General features: G+C 35.1%; 1 protein-coding gene across 1 annotated transcript in view; it reads right to left on the reverse strand.

Moving 5' to 3' along the window:
- Window positions 1-460: 460 nt before the first annotated feature.
- Window positions 461-23,964, reverse strand: part of GMDS (GDP-mannose 4,6-dehydratase) — a 114,487-nt gene continuing 90,983 nt past the window's right edge. Inside the window, exon 11 of the mRNA XM_068107482.2 lies at window positions 461-3,595. Coding sequence (XP_067963583.1) covers window positions 3,533-3,595 — 63 coding nt within the window. The 3' untranslated portion in view covers window positions 461-3,532. The remainder of the gene's footprint in view (window positions 3,596-23,964) is intronic.

Raw genomic sequence — 23,964 nt, forward strand, 5'->3', positions numbered from 1 at the left:
TGTGCGGATGCTTATCTAATTTGGAGAAGTTTAATTTCCACCACACTATACATTACACCTGTGAACACTACATCCTCACTCATCACTCGAAAAACACACCTGCACACTCACATCACACACCTCAAATTTGATTAGCATCACCAGTCACTTTTCCATAAAATTCTCTTTAGCACAATCACAGTCATTCTACCCTGGATCCTGAATTCTCCAGCATTACTGTTGGGGGGAGGGTAGAGGGAGGGTGAGGGTAGAGGGGGGGGGGGGGTTGGGAGCTGGGGAGCAGTGATACAGGGTCCTTTGGGGGGGGGGGTTGGGAGCTGGGGAGCTGGGGAGCAGTGATACAGGGTCCTTTGGGGGTGGGGGGGGGGGGGGGGAGGCTTCTAGCCCCAAATGACATTCAAAATTTTTCCAGCCATCATGAGAGACTCTCACGTATTTATAACTTCACAGGAGAATCTCGTGATTTTTCAATACCTTATTTTTAATCTGGATCGTAATTATTTCTCATATGCACAGTTCAGTTGCTGTTCATAATTGAGAAAAGATTGTCAACATTCATCCACTAACTTGGGTCATTGGACCACAAAGTGGACCTTGATTCGTCCACAAACTTAATCAAAATGGACAAAGCGGAGATCACGTATGACAGATATAAACTTGTTTTCATGAAAACAAACAATTTCAACATGGGATTAAGAAACAAAATTTGTTACAAGACAAAGTTAGAATGTATACAACCATCAGAACTTTTCAATTTTAAACATCCATGAGATCGAAATGCACCCTTAAAAACAAGCATCAGAAGAGCAATTGTGAAAAATAAAATAAAGTGTGCAATATTATTCTAAGGATAAAGAAACTACGAAGGGCATTAAAAAAAGTTATGCAAACAAGATACTCACAACAGTCGAGACATGCCAAGGTATCTTTCCTTTTCAATTGTTTCTAAATACATAAATACGATATCCAATGCCGTCCGTAAGTATTGGAACAGTGAAATCAAATTTGTTATTATTGCTAAATACTCGAGAAATTTGAATGAGATCAAAACATGAATATGAGGCAAGAGTACAGAAGGTCAGCTTTTATTTCTTGGTATTTCTATGTAAATATTTTTTACCATTTCAGAACAATACCAATTTATATGTTCAGTCCCCCCATTTTATGTAAGCATAAGTATTGGAACAGATGACTGACAGGTGTTTCTTGTTACATTCATTGTACACACATAAAAGAAATGTGAATGTCTCATCTTAGTTTTAGCCTTTGCCTTGGGAATCTGCCTTTGGAGACAGTCGGCATAAACCAACATGAAGACCAGAGAACTGTCGATGAAAGAAAAGCAAACAATTTGGAAGCTGAAATAAAAGAATAATTCATTTAGAACCATAGCACAAAAATTGGCAAAGAAAATACAACAATTGGGAATATCTTTAAAAAGAAAGAAACCACAAGTGTACTTGGCAATAGACAACGGCCAGGTTGGACAATGAAAACAACTACAGTTGATGACAGAAAAAGCATCAGATCTGTGAAGAAAAACCCTAAAACAACTGTCAGTGACATCACCAGCAACTTCCAGGGTGCAGGAATTAAAGTATCAAAATCAACCGTTCACAGATTTCAACAGCAGAATTACAAAGGCTACACCGCAAGATGCAAACTTTTCATTTGCAGCAAAAATAGAAAGGCCCAGGTTAGGATTTGCCAAGCAGTACAGAGGTGAGCCAGTATAATTCTGGAACAACGTTTTATGGACAAATGAGACCAAGATCAATGTTTACCAAAGCGATGGAAAGGTGAAAGTGTGGAGAAAGTAAGGAACTGCATGTGATCAGAAGTGAAGCATGGTGGAGGAATGGTGGAGCATACTACCTCATCTGTGAAGTATGGTGGAGGTAGTGTCATGGCTTGGGCTTGCATGGCTCCCTCTAGTACTGGCCCACTCATCTTTATTGATGATGTAACTAATGATGGCAGCAGCAGAATAAATTTGGAAATGTACACAAATATTATGTCTGCCTATGTACAAGAAAATGCCTCCAACCTCATTGGGCGGTGCTTCACCATGCAGCAAGCCAATGACCCAAAACACACCGTCAACACAACAAAGTAGTTCATCGGGGGGAAAGAAGTGGAAGGTTCTAGACTGGCCAAGTCAATCTCCTGATATTTAAATCCAATGGATTTCACTTGCTGAAGAGGAGACTAAAGTCAGAAACCCCCAAAACAAACAACTGAAAATGGCTGCAGTAAAGGCTTGGAAAAGCATCTCAAAGGAAGAAACCAAGAGTTTGGTGACGTCAGTGGGTCACAGGCTTGATGTAGTTATTGCATGTGAGTGATATGCAATCAAATACTCATGATTATACTACTTTAAGTTAATCTGTTCCAATACTTATGCTTACCTAAAATTGGGGGAATAAACATAAAAAATGCTTTTGTTCTACAATGGTAAAACATATATCCATAAAAATACCAAGAAATAAAAGATGACTTTCTGTGCTCTTGCCTCATATTCATCATTTGATCTCAAATTCAAATTTCTTGAGTATGCAGCAATAATAACAAATTTGACTTCACCGCTACATTACTTTTGGACGGCATTGTATATGTGATTAGTAAGAAAATCTTCTTTAAAAAAAAAAATTTTTTAATTGCTAAATAAATAACATCTTCTACTACTACTACTACTACTACTACTACTACTACGACTACTTTTTCTCTTTAACGACAAATTTTTGCCCCATTTGAGCGTTAACAATTATCATGTTTCTCTCGTCAACCTGCTGGGGAAAAACTGATGTATTTCGTTGTGGAACTGCAGAGGGTAATGCGTTCACTCCTACCATTTACTGAAATGACCCCAATTATTCCCACCTCATGGTAGGGTCGGTCGGAGAAGGTTTTTAGCCCACGTCTTTCATGAACACGTTGGTCAGATCTGACCTTTGGCTGAAGGTGCAGGAATTTGGAAGTTGTTCAGGGTGCCGGCGATAACTCGCCTACTCTTTGGGAAAGACACCGTAGGATGTTTAAAATCCACCCTCGCCGAGTGCTGGCAGACGGTTCTTCTGGCTTTAACGTCCATTCGAGCGACGGCACACACATTGATGCATCGCCCTGCATGTGAAACACCAGGGCAGTGGTTTATAGCCGAGTCGAGATTCGAACCCAGACTAGACAGCTCAGAGGAGATTGCACATAGGTATATGGGCTATCCTCCAAAGCCATTATTACTTACATGAACTTCTTTATTGAAGATTTTAAAAACCTCGACGAGTGTTGTATTGCAGAGTATCTCGGTACACAACCTTTTTTAACACCTTCGTATAGCGGCGACAATAAAACAAGATTTCAGAAAAAGAGAGGACAGCACCACAAAAATTAATCTAGAAGGTAAAAGCGATTTTAAAAACCAAAACAATTACTATTGATCCCTGTTGATCACAAAGAGTGTGCAGACTGTTCTGAGACACAAAGAAGAGGACGTCAGACAATGCGGGCACCATAACGCAGTCGGAGCACGGGACTATGCATTAGCGTTGGACCTCATCAGCTCCACATCTGATTCCACCATCTCCCGCACAAGCTCCTGCAGAAGAAAACCAAAAGGGTGGCTTTCGCTTAGTAATCAAGGTTACAAGAGGCTGTTCATGATGAAACTGTGTTTCTGAGATTTACAAAACGGTGTTTTTGAGACTAAACGATGTGTTTCTGAGATTAAGAAACTGTGTGTTTCTGAAATTAAAAAACTGTGTGTTTCCGAGATTAACCTGTGTGTTTCTGAGAATAAAAAAACGGTGTTTCTGAGATTAAGAAACTGTGTGTGTTTCTGAGAATAAAAAAACGGTGTTTCTGAGATTAAGAAACTGTGTGTGTTTCTGAGAATTAAAAAACGGTGTTTCTGAGATTAAGAAACTGTGCGTTTCTGAGATTAAGAAACTGTGTGTTTCTGAGATTAAGAAACTGTGTGTTTCTGAGATTAACCTGTGTGTTTCTGAGATTAAGAAACTGTGTGTGTTTCTGAGATTAAGAAACTGTGTGTTTCTGAGATTAAGAAACTGTGTGTTTCTGAGATTAAGAAACTGTGTGTTTCTGAGATTAAGAAACTGTGTGTGTTTCTGAGATTAAGAAACTGTGTGTTTCTGAGATTAAGAAACTGTGTGTTTCTGAGATTAAGAAACTGTGTGTTTCTGAGATTAAGAAACTGTGTGTTTCTGAGATTAAGAAACTGTGTGTTTCTGAGATTAAGAAACTGTGTGTTTCTGAGATTAAGAAACTGTGTGTTTCTGAGATTAAGAAACTGTGTGTTTCTGAGATTAAGAAACTGTGTGTTTCTGAGATTAAGAAACTGTGTTTCTGAGATTAAGAAACTGTGTGTGTTTCTGAGAATAAAAAAACGGTGTTTCTGAGATTAAGAAACTGTGCGTTTCTGAGATTAAGAAACTGTGTGTTTCTGAGATTAAGAAACTGTGCGTTTCTGAGATTAAGAAACTGTGTGTTTCTGAGATTAAGAAACTGTGTTTCTGAGATTAAGAAACTGTGTGTTTCTGAGAATAAAAAAACGGTGTTTCTGAGATTAAGAAACTGTGTGTTTCTGAGATCAAGAAACTGTGTGTTTCTGAGATTAAGAAACTGTGCGTTTCTGAGATTAAGAAACTGTGCGTTTCTGAGATTAAGAAACTGTGCGTTTCTGAGATTAAGAAACTGTGCGTTTCTGAGATTAAGAAACTGTGTGTTTCTGAGATTAAGAAACTGTGCGTTTCTGAGACTAAGAAACTGTGTGTTTCTGAGATTAAGAAACGGTGCGTTTCTGAGATTAAGAAACTGTGTTTCTGAGATTAAGAAACTGTGTTTCTGAGATTAAGAAACTGTGCGTTTCTGAGATTAAGAAACTGTGTGTTTCTGAGCTTAACCTGTGCATTTCTGAGATTAAGAAACTGTGCGTTTCTGAGATTAAGAAACTGTGTGTTTCTGAGCTTAACCTGTGCGTTTCTGAGATTAAGAAACTGTGCGTTTCTGAGATTAAGAAACTGTGTGTTTCTGAGCTTAACCTGTGCGTTTCTGAGATTAAGAAACTGTGCGTTTCTGAGATTAAGAAACTGTGTGTTTCTGAGCTTAACCTGTGCGTTTCTGAGATTAAGAAACTGTGCGTTTCTGAGATTAAGAAACTGTGTGTTTCTGAGCTTAACCTGTGTGTTTCTGAGATTAAGAAACTGTGTGTTTCTGAGATTAAGAAACTGTGTGTTTCTGAGATTAAGAAACTGTGTGTTTCTGAGATTAAGAAACTGTGTGTTTCTGAGATTAAGAAACTGTGTGTGTTTCTGAGATTAAGAAACTGTGTGTGTTTCTGAGATTAAGAAACTGTGTGTGTTTCTGAGATTAAGAAACTGTGTGTGTTTCTGAGATTAAGAAACTGTGTGTGTTTCTGAGATTAAGAAACTGTGTGTGTTTCTGAGATTAAGAAACTGTGTGTGTTTCTGAGATTAAGAAACTGTGTGTGTTTCTGAGATTAAGAAACTGTGTGTGTTTCTGAGATTAAGAAACTGTGTGTTTCTGAGATTAAGAAACTGTGTGTGTTTCTGAGATTAAGAAACTGTGTGTGTTTCTGAGATTAAGACTCTGTGTGTGTTTCTGAGATTAAGAAACTGTGTGTGTTTCTGAGATTAAGATACTGTGTGTGTTTCTGAGATTAAGAAACTGTGTGTTTCTGAGATTAAGAAACTGTGTGTGTTTCTGAGATTAAGAAACTGTGTGTTTCTGAGATTAAGAAACTGTGCGTTTCTGAGATTAAGAAACTGTGTGTTTCTGAGCTTAACCTGTGTGTTTCTGAGATTAAGAAACTGTGTGTTTCTGAGATTAAGAAACTGTGTGTTTCTGAGATTAAGAAACTGTGTGTTTCTGAGATTAAGAAACGGTGTGTTTCTGAGCTTAACCTGTGTGTTTCTGAGATTAAGAAACTGTGTGTGTTTCTGAGATTAAGAAACTGTGTGTGTTTCTGAGATTAAGAAACTGTGTGTGTTTCTGAGATTAAGAAACTGTGTGTGTTTCTGAGATTAAGAAACTGTGTGTGTTTCTGAGATTAAGAAACTGTGTGTGTTTCTGAGATTAAGAAACTGTGTGTGTTTCTGAGATTAAGAAACTGTGTGTGTTTCTGAGATTAAGAAACTGTGTGTGTTTCTGAGATTAAGAAACTGTGTGTTTCTGAGATTAAGAAACTGTGTGTGTTTCTGAGATTAAGAAACTGTGTGTGTTTCTGAGATTAAGAAACTGTGTGTGTTTCTGAGATTAAGAAACTGTGTGTGTTTCTGAGATTAAGATACTGTGTGTTTCTGAGATTAAGAAACTGTGTGTGTTTCTGAGATTAAGAAACTGTGTGTTTCTGAGATTAAGAAACTGTGTGTGTTTCTGAGATTAAGAAACTGTGTGTGTTTCTGAGATTAAGAAACTGTATGTGTTTCTGAGATTAAGAAACTGTGTGTGTTTTTGAGATTAAGAAACTGTGTGTTTTTGAGATTAAGAAACTGTGTGTGTTTCTGAGATTAAGAAACTGTGTGTGTTTCTGAGATTAAGAAACTGTGTATGTTTCTGAGATTAAGAAACTGTGTGTGTTTCTGAGATTAAGAAACTGTGTGTGTTTCTGAGATTAAGAAACTGTGTGTGTTTCTGAGATTAAGAAACTGTGTGTGTTTCTGAGATTAAGAAACTGTGTGTGTTTCTGAGATTAAGAAACTGTGTGTTTCTGAGATTAAGAAACTGTATGTGTTTCTGAGATTAAGAAACTGTGTGTGTTTTTGAGATTAAGAAACTGTGTGTTTCTGAGATTAAGAAACTGTGTGTTTCTGAGATTAAGAAACTGTGTGTTTCTGAGATTAAGAAACTGTGTTTCTGAGCTTAAGAAACTGTGTGTGTTTCTGAGATTAAGAAACTGTGTTTCTGAGATTAAGAAACTGTGTGTGTTTCTGAGATTAAGAAACTGTGTGTGTTTCTGAGATTAAGAAACTGTGTGTTTCTGAGATTAAGAAACTGTGTGTGTTTCTGAGATTAAGAAACTGTGTTTCTGAGATTAAGAAACTGTGTGTGTTTCTGAGATTAAGAAACTGTATGTGTTTCTGAGATTAAGAAACTGTGTGTGTTTCTGAGATTAAGAAACTGTGTGTGTTTCTGAGATTAAGAAACTGTGTTTCTGAGATTAAGAAACTGTGTGTTTCTGAGATTAAGAAACTGTGTGTTTCTGAGATTAAGAAACTGTGTTTCTGAGATTAAGAAACTGTGTGTTTCTGAGATTAAGAAACTGTGTGTTTCTGAGATTAAGAAACTGTGTGTTTCTGAGATTAACCTGTGTGTTTCTGAGATTAAGAAACTGTGTGTGTTTCTGAGATTAAGAAACTGTGTTTCTGAGATTAAGAAACTGTGTGTTTCTGAGATTAAGAAACTGTGTGTGTTTCTGAGATTAAGAAACTGTGTGTTTCTGAGATTAAGAAACTGTGTGTTTCTGAGATTAAGAAACTGTCTGTGTTTCTGAGATTAAGAAACTGTGTGTTTCTGAGATTAAGAAACTGTGTGTGTTTCTGAGATTAAGAAACCGTGTGTGTTTCTGAGATTAAGAAACCGTGTGTGTTTCTGAGATAAAGAAACTATGTGTTTCTGAGATTAAGAAACTGTGTGTTTCTGAGATTAAGAAACTGTGTGTTTCTGAGATAAAGAAACTGTGTGTTTCTGAGATAAAGAAACTGTGTGTTTCTGAGATTAAGAAACTGTGTGTTTCTGAGATTAAGAAACTGTGTTTCTGAGATTAAGAAACTGTGTGTTTCTGAGATTAAGAAACTGTGTGTTTCTGAGATTAACCTGTGTGTTTCTGAGATTAAGAAACTGTGTGTGTTTCTGAGATTAAGAAACTGTGTGTTTCTGAGATTAAGAAACTGTGTGTTTCTGAGATTAAGAAACTGTGTGTTTCTGAGATTAAGAAACTGTGTGTTTCTGAGATTAAGAAACTGTGTGTGTTTCTGAGATTAAGAAACTGTGTGTGTTTCTGAGATTAAGAAACTGTGTGTGTTTCTGAGATTAAGAAACTGTGTGTTTCTGAGATTAAGAAACTGTGTGTGTTTCTGAGATTAAGAAACTGTGTGTTTCTGAGATTAAGAAACTGTGTGTGTTTCTGAGATTAAGAAACTGTGTGTTTCTGAGATTAAGAAACTGTGTGTGTTTCTGAGATAAAGAAGCTGTGTGTTTCTGAGATTAAGAAACTATGTGTTTCTAAGATTAACCTGTGTGTTTCTGAGATTAAGAAACTGTGTGTTTCTGAGATTAAGAAACTGTGTGTTTCTGAGATTAAGAAACTGTGTGTGTTTCTGAGATTAAGAAACTGTGTGTGTTTCTGAGATTAAGAAACTGTGTGTTTCTGAGATTAACCTGTGTGTTTCTGAGATTAAGAAACTGTGTTTCTGAGATTAAGAAACTGTGTGTTTCTGAGATTAAGAAACTGTGTGTGTTTCTGAGATTAAGAAACTGTGTTTCTGAGATTAAGAAACTGTGTGTTTCTGAGATTAAGAAACTGTGTGTGTTTCTGAGATTAAGAAACTGTGTGTTTCTGAGATTAAGAAACTGTGTGTTTCTGAGATTAAGAAACTGTGTGTTTCTGAGATTAAGAAACTGTCTGTGTTTCTGAGATTAAGAAACTGTGTGTTTCTGAGATTAAGAAACTGTGTGTTTCTGAGATTAAGAAACTGTGTGTGTTTCTGAGATTAAGAAACCGTGTGTGTTTCTGAGATTAAGAAACCGTGTGTGTTTCTGAGATAAAGAAACTATGTGTTTCTGAGATTAAGAAACTGTGTGTTTCTGAGATTAAGAAACTGTGTGTGTTTCTGAGATAAAGAAACTGTGTGTTTCTGAGATTAAGAAACTATGTGTTTCTAAGATTAACCTGTGTGTTTCTGAGATTAAGAAACTGTGTGTTTCTGAGATTAAGAAACTGTGTGTTTCTGAGATTAACCTGTGTGTTTCTGAGATTAAGAAACTGTGTGTGTTTCTGAGATTAAGAAACTGTGTGTTTCTGAGATTAAGAAACTGTGTGTTTCTGAGATTAAGAAACTGTGTGTTTCTGAGATTAAGAAACTGTGTGTGTTTCTGAGATTAAGAAACTGTGTGTGTTTCTGAGATTAAGAAACTGTGTGTGTTTCTGAGATTAAGAAACTGTGTGTGTTTCTGAGATTAAGAAACTGTGTGTTTCTGAGATTAAGAAACTGTGTGTGTTTCTGAGATTAAGAAACTGTGTGTTTCTGAGATTAAGAAACTGTGTGTGTTTCTGAGATTAAGAAACTGTGTGTGTTTCTGAGATTAAGAAACTGTGTGTTTCTGAGATTAAGAAACTGTGTGTGTTTCTGAGATTAAGAAACTGTGTGTGTTTCTGAGATTAAGAAACTGTGTGTGTTTCTGAGATTAAGAAACTGTGTGTTTCTGAGATTAAGAAACTTTGTGTTTCTGAGATTAAGAAACTGTGTGTTTCTGAGATTAAGAAACTGTGTGTTTCTGAGATTAAGAAACTGTGTGTTTCTGAGATTAAGAAACTGTGTGTTTCTGAGACTAAGAAACTATGTGTTTCTGAGATTAAGAAACTGTGTGTTTCTGAGATTAAGAAACTGTGTGTTTCTGAGATTAAGAAACTGTGTTTCTGAGATTAAGAAACTGTCTTTCTGAGATTAAGAAACTGTGTGTTTCTGAGATTAAGAAACTGTGTGTTTCTGAGATTAAGAAACTGTGTTTCTGAGATTAAGAAACTGTGTGTTTCTGAGATTAAGAAACGGTGTGTGTTTCTGAGATTAAGAAACTGTGTTTCTGAGATTAAGAAACTGTATGTTTCTGAGATTAAGAAACTGTATGTTTCTGAGATTAAGAAACTGTGTGTCTCTGAGATTAACCTGTGCGTTTCTGAGATTAAGAAACTATGTGTTTCTGAGATTAAGAAACTGTGTGTGTTTCTGAGATTAAGAAACTGTGTGTTTCTGAGATTAAGAAACTGTATGTTTCTGAGATTAAGAAACTATGTGTTTCTGAGATTAAGAAACTGTGTGTTTCTGAGATTAAGAAACTGTGTGTTTCTGAGATTAAGAAACTGTGTCTCTGAGATTAACCTGTGCGTTTCTGAGATTAAGAAACTATGTGTTTCTGAGATTAAGAAACTGTGTGTTTCTGAGATTAAGAAACGGTGTGTTTCTGAGATTAAGAAACTGTATGTTTCTGAGATTAAGAAACTGTGTGTCTCTGAGATTAACCTGTGCGTTTCTGAGATTAAGAAACTATGTGTTTCTGAGATTAAACTGTGCGTTTCTGAGATTAAGAAACTGTGTGTTTCTGAGATTAAGAAACTGTGTGTTTCTGAGATTCAGAAACTGTGTGTTTCTGAGATTAAGAAACAGTGTGTCTCTGAGATTAACCTGTGTGTTTCTGAGATTAAGAAACTGTGCGTTTCTGAGATTAAGAAACTATGTGTTTCTGAGATTAAGAAACTGTGCGTTTCTGAGATTAAGAAACTGTGTGTCTCTGAGATTAACCTGTGTGTTTCTGAGATTAAGAAACTGTGTGTTTCTGAGATTAAGAAACTATGTGTTTCTGAGATTAAGAAACTGTGTGTTTCTGAGATTAAGAAACTGTGTGTTTCTGAGATTAAGAAACTGTGTGTGTTTCTGAGATTAAGAAACTGTGTGTCTCTGAGATTAACCTGTGCGTTTCTGAGATTAAGAAACTGTGTGTTTCTGAGATTAAGAAACAGTGTGTCTCTGAGATTAAACTGTGTGTTTCTGAGATTAAGAAACTGTGTGTTTCTGAGATTAAGAAACTGTGTGTTTCTGAGATTAAGAAACTGTGTGTTTCTGAGATTAAGAAACTGTGTGTGTTTCTGAGATTAAGAAACTGTGTGTCTCTGAGATCAACCTGTGCGTTTCTGAGATTAAGAAACTGTGCGTTTCTGAGATTAAGAAACTGTGTGTTTCTGAGATTAAGAAACAGTGTGTCTCTGAGATTAAACTGTGTGTTTCTGAGATTAAGAAACTGTGTGTTTCTGAGATTAAGAAACTGTGTGTTTCTGAGATTAAGAAACAGTGTGTCTCTGAGATTAAACTGTGTGTTTCTGAGATTAAGAAACTGTGTGTCTCTGAGATTAAGAAACTATGTGTGTTTCTGAGATTAAGAAACTGTGTGTCTCTGAGATTAACCTGTGCGTTTCTGAGATTAAGAAACTGTGCGTTTCTGAGATTAAGAAACTGTGTGTGTTTCTGAGATTAAGAAACTGTGTGTTTCTGAGATTAAGAAACTGTGTTTCTGAGATTAAGAAACTGTGCGTTTCTGAGATTAAGAAACTGTGTGTTTCTGAGATTAACCTGTGTGTTTCTGAGATTAAGAAACTGTGTTTCTGAGATTAAGAAACTGTGTGTTTCTGAGATTAAGAAACTGTGTGTGTTTCTGAGATTAAGAAACTGTGTGTTTCTGAGATTAAGAAACTGTGTGTTTCTGAGATTAAGAAACTGTGTGTTTCTGAGATTAAGAAACTGTCTGTGTTTCTGAGATTAAGAAACTGTGTGTTTCTGAGATTAAGAAACTGTGTGTGTTTCTGAGATTAAGAAACCGTGTGTGTTTCTGAGATTAAGAAACCGTGTGTGTTTCTGAGATAAAGAAACTATGTGTTTCTGAGATTAAGAAACTGTGTGTTTCTGAGATTAAGAAACTGTGTGTGTTTCTGAGATTAAGAAACCGTGTGTGTTTCTGAGATAAAGAAACTATGTGTTTCTGAGATTAAGAAACTGTGTGTTTCTGAGATTAAGAAACTGTGTGTTTCTGAGATTAAGAAACTGTGTGTTTCTAAGATTAACCTGTGTGTTTCTGAGATTAAGAAACTGTGTGTTTCTGAGATTAAGAAACTGTGTGTTTCTGAGATTAAGAAACTGTGTGTGTTTCTGAGATTAAGAAACTGTGTGTTTCTGAGCTTAAGAAACTGTGTGTGTTTCTGAGATTAAGAAACTGTGTGTGTTTCTGAGATTAAGAAACTGTGTGTGTTTCTGAGATTAAGAAACTGTGTGTGTTTCTGAGATTAAGAAACTGTGTGTTTCTGAGATTAAGAAACTTTGTGTTTCTGAGATTAAGAAACTGTGTGTTTCTGAGATTAAGAAACTGTGTGTTTCTGAGATTAAGAAACTGTGTGTTTCTGAGACTAAGAAACTATGTGTTTCTGAGATTAAGAAACTGTGTGTTTCTGAGATTAAGAAACTGTGTGTTTCTGAGATTAAGAAACTGTGTGTTTCTGAGATTAAGAAACTGTGTTTCTGAGATTAAGAAACTGTGTTTCTGAGATTAAGAAACTGTGTGTTTCTGAGATTAAGAAACTGTGTGTTTCTGAGATTAAGAAACTTTGTGTTTCTGAGATTAAGAAACTGTGTGTTTCTGAGATTAAGAAACTGTGTGTTTCTGAGATTAAGAAACTGTGTGTTTCTGAGACTAAGAAACTATGTGTTTCTGAGATTAAGAAACTGTGTGTTTCTGAGATTAAGAAACTGTGTGTTTCTGAGATTAAGAAACTGTGTGTTTCTGAGATTAAGAAACTGTGTTTCTGAGATTAAGAAACTGTGTGTTTCTGAGATTAAGAAACGGTGTGTGTTTCTGAGATTAAGAAACTGTGTTTCTGAGATTAAGAAACTATGTTTCTGAGATTAAGAAACTGTGTGTTTCTGAGATTAAGAAACTGTATGTTTCTGAGATTAAGAAACTGTATGTTTCTGAGATTAAGAAACTGTGTGTCTCTGAGATTAACCTGTGCGTTTCTGAGATTAAGAAACTATGTGTTTCTGAGATTAAGAAACTGTGTGTGTTTCTGAGATTAAGAAACTGTGTGTTTCTGAGATTAAGAAACTGTTTGTTTCTGAGATTAAGAAACTATGTGTTTCTGAGATTAAGAAACTGTGTGTTTCTGAGATTAAGAAACTGTGTGTTTCTGAGATTAAGAAACTGTGTCTCTGAGATTAACCTGTGCGTTTCTGAGATTAAGAAACTATGTGTTTCTGAAATTAAGAAACTGTGTGTTTCTGAGATTAAGAAACTGTGCGTTTCTGAGATTAAGAAACTATGTGTTTCTGAGATTAAGAAACTGTGCGTTTCTGAGATTAAGAAACTGTGTGTCTCTGAGATTAACCTGTGTGTTTCTGAGATTAAGAAACTGTGTGTTTCTGAGATTAAGAAACTATGTGTTTCTGAGATTAAGAAACTGTGTGTTTCTGAGATTAAGAAACTGTGTGTTTCTGAGATTAAGAAACTGTGTGTCTCTGAGATTAACCTGTGCGTTTCTGAGATTAAGAAACTGTGCGTTTCTGAGATTAAGAAACTGTGTGTTTCTGAGATTAAGAAACAGTGTGTCTCTGAGATTAAACTGTGTGTTTCTGAGATTAAGAAACTGTGTGTTTCTGAGATTAAGAAACTGTGTGTTTCTGAGATTAAGAAACTGTGTGTTTCTGAGATTAAGAAACTGTGTGTGTTTCTGAGATTAAGAAACTGTGTGTCTCTGAGATTAACCTGTGCGTTTCTGAGATTAAGAAACTGTGCGTTTCTGAGATTAAGAAACTGTGTGTTTCTGAGATTAAGAAACAGTGTGTCTCTGAGATTAAACTGTGTGTTTCTGAGATTAAGAAACTGTGTGTTTCTGAGATTAAGAAACTGTGTGTTTCTGAGATTAAGAAACAGTGTGTCTCTGAGATTAAACTGTGTGTTTCTGAGATTAAGAAACTGTGTGTCTCTGAGATTAAGAAACTATGTGTGTTTCTGAGATTAAGAAACTGTGTGTCTCTGAGATTAACCTGTGCGTTTCTGAGATTAAGAAACTGTGCGTTTCTGAGATTAAGAAACTATGTGTTTCTGAGCTTAAGAAACTGTGTGTGTTTCTGAGATTAAGAAACTGTGTGTTTCTGAGATTAAGAAACTATGTGTTTATGAGATTAAGGGACTGTGTGTGTTTCTGAGATTAAGAAACTGTGTGTGTTTCTGAGATTAAGAAACTGTATGTTTCTGAGATTAAGAAACTATGTGTTTCTGAGATTAAGAAACTGTGTGTTTCTGAGATTAAGAAACTGTGTGTTTCTGAGATTAAGAAACTGTATGTTTCTGAGATTAAGAAACTGTGTGTCTCTGAGATTAACCTGTGCGTTTCTGAGATTAAGAAACTGTGCGTTTCTGAGATTAAGAAACTGTGTGTTTCTGAGATTAAGAAACAGTGTGTCTCTGAGATTAAACTGTGTGTTTCTGAGATTAAGAAACTGTGTGTTTCTGAGATTAAGAAACTGTGTGTTTCTGAGATTAAGAAACTGTGTGTTTCTGAGATTAAGAAACTGTGTGTGTTTCTGAGATTAAGAAACTGTGTGTCTCTGAGATTAACCTGTGCGTTTCTGAGATTAAGAAACTGTGCGTTTCTGAGATTAAGAAACTGTGTGTTTCTGAGATTAAGAAACAGTGTGTCTCTGAGATTAAACTGTGTGTTTCTGAGATTAAGAAACTGTGTGTTTCTGAGATTAAGAAACTGTGTGTTTCTGAGATTAAGAAACAGTGTGTCTCTGAGATTAAACTGTGTGTTTCTGAGATTAAGAAACTGTGTGTCTCTGAGATTAAGAAACTATGTGTGTTTCTGAGATTAAGAAACAGTGTGTCTCTGAGATTAACCTGTGCGTTTCTGAGATTAAGAAACTGTGCGTTTCTGAGATTAAGAAACTGTGTGTGTTTCTGAGATTAAGAAACCGTGTGTGTTTCTGAGATTAAGAAACCGTGTGTGTTTCTGAGATAAAGAAACTATGTGTTTCTGAGATTAAGAAACTGTGTGTTTCTGAGATTAAGAAACTGTGTGTGTTTCTGAGATAAAGAAACTGTGTGTTTCTGAGATTAAGAAACTATGTGTTTCTAAGATTAACCTGTGTGTTTCTGAGATTAAGAAACTGTGTGTTTCTGAGATTAAGAAACTGTGTGTTTCTGAGATTAACCTGTGTGTTTCTGAGATTAAGAAACTGTGTGTGTTTCTGAGATTAAGAAACTGTGTGTTTCTGAGATTAAGAAACTGTGTGTTTCTGAGATTAAGAAACTGTGTGTTTCTGAGATTAAGAAACTGTGTGTGTTTCTGAGATTAAGAAACTGTGTGTGTTTCTGAGATTAAGAAACTGTGTGTGTTTCTGAGATTAAGAAACTGTGTGTGTTTCTGAGATTAAGAAACTGTGTGTTTCTGAGATTAAGAAACTGTGTGTGTTTCTGAGATTAAGAAACTGTGTGTTTCTGAGATTAAGAAACTGTGTGTGTTTCTGAGATTAAGAAACTGTGTGTGTTTCTGAGATTAAGAAACTGTGTGTTTCTGAGATTAAGAAACTGTGTGTGTTTCTGAGATTAAGAAACTGTGTGTGTTTCTGAGATTAAGAAACTGTGTGTGTTTCTGAGATTAAGAAACTGTGTGTTTCTGAGATTAAGAAACTTTGTGTTTCTGAGATTAAGAAACTGTGTGTTTCTGAGATTAAGAAACTGTGTGTTTCTGAGATTAAGAAACTGTGTGTTTCTGAGATTAAGAAACTGTGTGTTTCTGAGACTAAGAAACTATGTGTTTCTGAGATTAAGAAACTGTGTGTTTCTGAGATTAAGAAACTGTGTGTTTCTGAGATTAAGAAACTGTGTTTCTGAGATTAAGAAACTGTCTTTCTGAGATTAAGAAACTGTGTGTTTCTGAGATTAAGAAACTGTGTGTTTCTGAGATTAAGAAACTGTGTTTCTGAGATTAAGAAACTGTGTGTTTCTGAGATTAAGAAACGGTGTGTGTTTCTGAGATTAAGAAACTGTGTTTCTGAGATTAAGAAACTGTATGTTTCTGAGATTAAGAAACTGTATGTTTCTGAGATTAAGAAACTGTGTGTCTCTGAGATTAACCTGTGCGTTTCTGAGATTAAGAAACTATGTGTTTCTGAGATTAGGAAACTGTGTGTGTTTCTGAGATTAAGAAACTGTGTGTTTCTGAGATTAAGAAACTGTATGTTTCTGAGATTAAGAAACTATGTGTTTCTGAGATTAAGAAACTGTGTGTTTCTGAGATTAAGAAACCGTGTGTGTTTCTGAGATAAAGAAACTATGTGTTTCTGAGATTAAGAAACTGTGTGTTTCTGAGATTAAGAAACTGTGTGTTTCTGAGATTAAGAAACTGTGTGTTTCTAAGATTAACCTGTGTGTTTCTGAGATTAAGAAACTGTGTGTTTCTGAGATTAAGAAACTGTGTGTTTCTGAGATTAAGAAACTGTGTGTGTTTCTGAGATTAAGAAACTGTGTGTTTCTGAGCTTAAGAAACTGTGTGTGTTTCTGAGATTAAGAAACTGTGTGTGTTTCTGAGATTAAGAAACTGTGTGTGTTTCTGAGATTAAGAAACTGTGTGTGTTTCTGAGATTAAGAAACTGTGTGTTTCTGAGATTAAGAAACTTTGTGTTTCTGAGATTAAGAAACTGTGTGTTTCTGAGATTAAGAAACTGTGTGTTTCTGAGATTAAGAAACTGTGTGTTTCTGAGACTAAGAAACTATGTGTTTCTGAGATTAAGAAACTGTGTGTTTCTGAGATTAAGAAACTGTGTGTTTCTGAGATTAAGAAACTGTGTGTTTCTGAGATTAAGAAACTGTGTTTCTGAGATTAAGAAACTGTGTTTCTGAGATTAAGAAACTGTGTGTTTCTGAGATTAAGAAACTGTGTGTTTCTGAGATTAAGAAACTTTGTGTTTCTGAGATTAAGAAACTGTGTGTTTCTGAGATTAAGAAACTGTGTGTTTCTGAGATTAAGAAACTGTGTGTTTCTGAGACTAAGAAACTATGTGTTTCTGAGATTAAGAAACTGTGTATTTCTGAGATTAAGAAACTGTGTGTTTCTGAGATTAAGAAACTGTGTGTTTCTGAGATTAAGAAACTGTGTTTCTGAGATTAAGAAACTGTGTGTTTCTGAGATTAAGAAACGGTGTGTGTTTCTGAGATTAAGAAACTGTGTTTCTGAGATTAAGAAACTATGTTTCTGAGATTAAGAAACTGTGTGTTTCTGAGATTAAGAAACTGTATGTTTCTGAGATTAAGAAACTGTATGTTTCTGAGATTAAGAAACTGTGTGTCTCTGAGATTAACCTGTGCGTTTCTGAGATTAAGAAACTATGTGTTTCTGAGATTAAGAAACTGTGTGTGTTTCTGAGATTAAGAAACTGTGTGTTTCTGAGATTAAGAAACTGTTTGTTTCTGAGATTAAGAAACTATGTGTTTCTGAGATTAAGAAACTGTGTGTTTCTGAGATTAAGAAACTGTGTGTTTCTGAGATTAAGAAACTGTGTCTCTGAGATTAACCTGTGCGTTTCTGAGATTAAGAAACTATGTGTTTCTGAAATTAAGAAACTGTGTGTTTCTGAGATTAAGAAACGGTGTGTTTCTGAGATTAAGAAACAGTATGTTTCTGAGATTAAGAAACTGTGTGTCTCTGAGATTAACCTGTGCGTTTCTGAGATTAAGAAACTATGTGTTTCTGAGATTAAACTGTGCGTTTCTGAGATCAAGAAACTGTGTGTTTCTGAGATTAAGAAACTGTGTGTTTCTGAGATTCAGAAACTGTGTGTTTCTGAGATTAAGAAACAGTGTGTCTCTGAGATTAACCTGTGTGTTTCTGAGATTAAGAAACTGTGTGTTTCTGAGATTAAGAAACTATGTGTTTCTGAGATTAAGAAACTGTGTGTTTCTGAGATTAAGAAACTGTGTGTTTCTGAGATTAAGAAACTGTGTGTCTCTGAGATTAACCTGTGCGTTTCTGAGATTAAGAAACTGTGCGTTTCTGAGATTAAGAAACTGTGTGTTTCTGAGATTAAGAAACAGTGTGTCTCTGAGATTAAACTGTGTGTTTCTGAGATTAAGAAACTGTGTGTTTCTGAGATTAAGAAACTGTGTGTTTCTGAGATTAAGAAACTGTGTGTTTCTGAGATTAAGAAACTGTGTGTGTTTCTGAGATTAAGAAACTGTGTGTCTCTGAGATTAACCTGTGCGTTTCTGAGATTAAGAAACTGTGCGTTTCTGAGATTAAGAAACTGTGTGTTTCTGAGATTAAGAAACAGTGTGTCTCTGAGATTAAACTGTGTGTTTCTGAGATTAAGAAACTGTGTGTTTCTGAGATTAAGAAACAGTGTGTCTCTGAGATTAAACTGTGTGTTTCTGAGATTAAGAAACTGTGTGTCTCTGAGATTAAGAAACTATGTGTGTTTCTGAGATTAAGAAACTGTGTGTCTCTGAGATTAACCTGTGCGTTTCTGAGATTAAGAAACTGTGCGTTTCTGAGATTAAGAAACTATGTGTTTCTGAGCTTAAGAAACTGTGTGTGTTTCTGAGATTAAGAAACTGTGTGTTTCTGAGATTAAGAAACTATGTGTTTATGAGATTAAGGGACTGTGTGTGTTTCTGAGATTAAGAAACTGTGTGTGTTTCTGAGATTAAGAAACTGTATGTTTCTGAGATTAAGAAACTATGTGTTTCTGAGATTAAGAAACTGTGTGTTTCTGAGATTAAGAAACTGTGTGTTTCTGAGATTAAGAAACTGTATGTTTCTGAGATTAAGAAACTGTGTGTCTCTGAGATTAACCTGTGCGTTTCTGAGATTAAGAAACTGTGCGTTTCTGAGATTAAGAAACTGTGTGTTTCTGAGATTAAGAAACAGTGTGTCTCTGAGATTAAACTGTGTGTTTCTGAGATTAAGAAACTGTGTGTTTCTGAGATTAAGAAACTGTGTGTTTCTGAGATTAAGAAACTGTGTGTTTCTGAGATTAAGAAACTGTGTGTGTTTCTGAGATTAAGAAACTGTGTGTCTCTGAGATTAACCTGTGCGTTTCTGAGATTAAGAAACTGTGCGTTTCTGAGATTAAGAAACTGTGTGTTTCTGAGATTAAGAAACAGTGTGTCTCTGAGATTAAACTGTGTGTTTCTGAGATTAAGAAACTGTGTGTTTCTGAGATTAAGAAACTGTGTGTTTCTGAGATTAAGAAACAGTGTGTCTCTGAGATTAAATTGTGTGTTTCTGAGATTAAGAAACTGTGTGTCTCTGAGATTAAGAAACTATGTGTGTTTCTGAGATTAAGAAACAGTGTGTCTCTGAGATTAACCTGTGCGTTTCTGAGATTAAGAAACTGTGCGTTTCTGAGATTAAGAAACTGTGTGTTTCTGAGATTAAGAAACTTTGTGTTTCTGAGATTAAGAAACTGTGTGTTTCTGAGATTAAGAAACTGTATGTTTCTGAGATTAAGAAACTGTGTGTTTCTGAGATTAAGAAACTGTATGTTTCTGAGATTAAGAAACTGTGTGTTTCTGAGATTAAGAAACTGTGTGTTTCTGAGATTAAGAAACTGTGTGTTTCTGAGATTAAGAAACTGTGTTTCTGAGATTAAGAAACTGTGTGTTTCTGAGATTAAGACACTGTGTGTTTATGAGATTAAGGGACTGTGTGTTTCTAAGATTAACCTGTGTGTTTCTGAGATTAAGAAACTGTGTGTTTCTGAGATTAAGAAACTGTGTGTTTCTGAGATTAAGAAACTTTGTGTTTCTGAGATTAAGAAACTGTGTGTTTCTGAGATTAAGAAACTGTGTGTTTCTGAGATTAAGAAACTGTGTGTTTCTGAGATTAAGAAACTGTGTGTTTCTGAGACTAAGAAACTATGTGTTTCTGAGATTAAGAAACTGTGTGTTTCTGAGATTAAGAAACTGTGTGTTTCTGAGATTAAGAAACTGTGTGTTTCTGAGATTAAGAAACTGTGTTTCTGAGATTAAGAAACTGTGTGTTTCTGAGATTAAGAAACTGTGTGTTTCTGAGATTAAGAAACTGTGTTTCTGAGATTAAGAAACTGTGTGTTTCTGAGATTAAGAAACTGTGTTTCTGAGATTAAGAAACTATGTTTCTGAGATTAAGAAACTGTGTGTTTCTGAGATTAAGAAACTGTGTGTTTCTGAGATTAAGAAACTGTGTGTTTCTAAGATTAACCTGTGTGTTTCTGAGATTAAGAAACTGTGTGTTTCTGAGATTAAGAAACTGTGTGTTTCTGAGATTAAGAAACTGTGTGTGTTTCTGAGATTAAGAAACTGTGTGTGTTTCTGAGATTAAGAAACTGTGTGTTTCTGAGATTAAGAAACTGTGTGTTTCTAAGATTAACCTGTGTGTTTCTGAGATTAAGAAACTGTGTGTTTCTGAGATTAAGAAACTGTGTGTTTCTGAGATTAAGAAACTGTGTGTGTTTCTGAGATTAAGAAACTGTGTGTTTCTGAGCTTAAGAAACTGTGTGTGTTTCTGAGATTAAGAAACTGTGTGTGTTTCTGAGATTAAGAAACTGTGTGTGTTTCTGAGATTAAGAAACTGTGTGTGTTTCTGAGATTAAGAAACTGTGTGTTTCTGAGATTAAGAAACTTTGTGTTTCTGAGATTAAGAAACTGTGTGTTTCTGAGATTAAGAAACTGTGTGTTTCTGAGATTAAGAAACTGTGTGTTTCTGAGACTAAGAAACTATGTGTTTCTGAGATTAAGAAACTGTGTGTTTCTGAGATTAAGAAACTGTGTGTTTCTGAGATTAAGAAACTGTGTGTTTCTGAGATTAAGAAACTGTGTTTCTGAGATTAAGAAACTGTGTTTCTGAGATTAAGAAACTGTGTGTTTCTGAGATTAAGAAACTGTGTGTTTCTGAGATTAAGAAACTTTGTGTTTCTGAGATTAAGAAACTGTGTGTTTCTGAGATTAAGAAACTGTGTTTCTGATATTAAGAAACTGTGTGTTTCTGAGATTAAGAAACTGTGTGTTTCTGAGACTAAGAAACTATGTGTTTCTGAGATTAAGAAACTGTGTGTTTCTGAGATTAAGAAACTGTGTGTTTCTGAGATTAAGAAACTGTGTGTTTCTGAGATTAAGAAACTGTGTTTCTGAGATTAAGAAACTGTGTGTTTCTGAGATTAAGAAACGGTGTGTGTTTCTGAGATTAAGAAACTGTGTTTCTGAGATTAAGAAACTATGTTTCTGAGATTAAGAAACTGTGTGTTTCTGAGATTAAGAAACTGTATGTTTCTGAGATTAAGAAACTGTATGTTTCTGAGATTAAGAAACTGTGTGTCTCTGAGATTAACCTGTGCGTTTCTGAGATTAAGAAACTATGTGTTTCTGAGATTAAGAAACTGTGTGTGTTTCTGAGATTAAGAAACTGTGTGTTTCTGAGATTAAGAAACTGTTTGTTTCTGAGATTAAGAAACTATGTGTTTCTGAGATTAAGAAACTGTGTGTTTCTGAGATTAAGAAACTGTGTGTTTCTGAGATTAAGAAACTGTGTCTCTGAGATTAACCTGTGCGTTTCTGAGATTAAGAAACTATGTGTTTCTGAGATTAAGAAACTGTGTGTTTCTGAGATTAAGAAACGGTGTGTTTCTGAGATTAAGAAACTGTATGTTTCTGAGATTAAGAAACTGTGTGTCTCTGAGATTAACCTGTGCGTTTCTGAGATTAAGAAACTATGTGTTTCTGAGATTAAACTGTGCGTTTCTGAGATCAAGAAACTGTGTGTTTCTGAGATTAAGAAACTGTGTGTTTCTGAGATTCAGAAACTGTGTGTTTCTGAGATTAAGAAACAGTGTGTCTCTGAGATTAACCTGTGTGTTTCTGAGATTAAGAAACTGTGCGTTTCTGAGATTAAGAAACTATGTGTTTCTGAGATTAAGAAACTGTGCGTTTCTGAGATTAAGAAACTGTGTGTCTCTGAGATTAACCTGTGTGTTTCTGAGATTAAGAAACTGTGTGTTTCTGAGATTAAGAAACTATGTGTTTCTGAGATTAAGAAACTGTGTGTTTCTGAGATTAAGAAACTGTGTGTTTCTGAGATTAAGAAACTGTGTGTGTTTCTGAGATTAAGAAACTGTGTGTCTCTGAGATTAACCTGTGCGTTTCTGAGATTAAGAAACTGTGCGTTTCTGAGATTAAGAAACTGTGTGTTTCTGAGATTAAGAAACAGTGTGTCTCTGAGATTAAACTGTGTGTTTCTGAGATTAAGAAACTGTGTGTTTCTGAGATTAAGAAACTGTGTGTTTCTGAGATTAAGAAACTGTGTGTTTCTGAGATTAAGAAACTGTGTGTGTTTCTGAGATTAAGAAACTGTGTGTCTCTGAGATTAACCTGTGCGTTTCTGAGATTAAGAAACTGTGCGTTTCTGAGATTAAGAAACTGTGTGTTTCTGAGATTAAGAAACAGTGTGTCTCTGAGATTAAACTGTGTGTTTCTGAGATTAAGAAACTGTGTGTTTCTGAGATTAAGAAACTGTGTGTTTCTGAGATTAAGAAACAGTGTGTCTCTGAGATTAAACTGTGTGTTTCTGAGATTAAGAAACTGTGTGTCTCTGAGATTAAGAAACTATGTGTGTTTCTGAGATAAAGAAACTGTGTGTCTCTGAGATTAACCTGTGCGTTTCTGAGATTAAGAAACTGTGCGTTTCTGAGATTAAGAAACTATGTGTTTCTGAGCTTAAGAAACTGTGTGTGTTTCTGAGATTAAGAAACTGTGTGTTTCTGAGATTAAGAAACTATGTGTTTATGAGATTAAGGGACTGTGTGTGTTTCTGAGATTAAGAAACTGTGTGTGTTTCTGAGATTAAGAAACTGTATGTTTCTGAGATTAAGAAACTATGTGTTTCTGAGATTAAGAAACTGTGTGTTTCTGAGATTAAGAAACTGTGTGTTTCTGAGATTAAGAAACTGTATGTTTCTGAGATTAAGAAACTGTGTGTCTCTGAGATTAACCTGTGCGTTTCTGAGATTAAGAAACTGTGCGTTTCTGAGATTAAGAAACTGTGTGTTTCTGAGATTAAGAAACAGTGTGTCTCTGAGATTAAACTGTGTGTTTCTGAGATTAAGAAACTGTGTGTTTCTGAGATTAAGAAACTGTGTGTTTCTGAGATTAAGAAACTGTGTGTTTCTGAGATTAAGAAACTGTGTGTGTTTCTGAGATTAAGAAACTGTGTGTCTCTGAGATTAACCTGTGCGTTTCTGAGATTAAGAAACTGTGCGTTTCTGAGATTAAGAAACTGTGTGTTTCTGAGATTAAGAAACAGTGTGTCTCTGAGATTAAACTGTGTGTTTCTGAGATTAAGAAACTGTGTGTTTCTGAGATTAAGAAACTGTGTGTTTCTGAGATTAAGAAACAGTGTGTCTCTGAGATTAAACTGTGTGTTTCTGAGATTAAGAAACTGTGTGTCTCTGAGATTAAGAAACTATGTGTGTTTCTGAGATTAAGAAACAGTGTGTCTCTGAGATTAACCTGTGCGTTTCTGAGATTAAGAAACTGTGCGTTTCTGAGATTAAGAAACTGTGTGTTTCTGAGATTAAGAAACTTTGTGTTTCTGAGATTAAGAAACTGTGTGTTTCTGAGATTAAGAAACTGTATGTTTCTGAGATTAAGAAACTGTGTGTTTCTGAGATTAAGAAACTGTATGTTTCTGAGATTAAGAAACTGTGTGTTTCTGAGATTAAGAAACTGTGTGTTTCTGAGATTAAGAAACTGTGTGTTTCTGAGATTAAGAAACTGTGTGTTTCTGAGATTAAGAAACTGTGTTTCTGAGATTAAGAAACTGTGTGTTTCTGAGATTAAGAAACTGTGTGTTTATGAGATTAAGGGACTGTGTGTGTTTCTGAGATTAAGAAACTGTGTGTGTTTCTGAGATTAAGAAATTATGTGTTTCTGAGATTAAGAAACTATGTTTCTGAGATTAAGAAACTGTGTGTTTCTGAGATTAAGAAACTGTGTGTTTCTGAGATTAAGAAACTGTGTGTTTCTAAGATTAACCTGTGTGTTTCTGAGATTAAGAAACTGTGTGTTTCTGAGATTAAGAAACTGTGTGTTTCTGAGATTAAGAAACTTTGTGTTTCTGAGATTAAGAAACTGTGTGTT

Source organism: Myxine glutinosa, chromosome 2, assembly GCF_964187855.1.
Source record: "Myxine glutinosa chromosome 2, kmMyxGlut1.1, whole genome shotgun sequence".
Taxonomy (NCBI): domain Eukaryota; kingdom Metazoa; phylum Chordata; class Myxini; order Myxiniformes; family Myxinidae; genus Myxine; species Myxine glutinosa.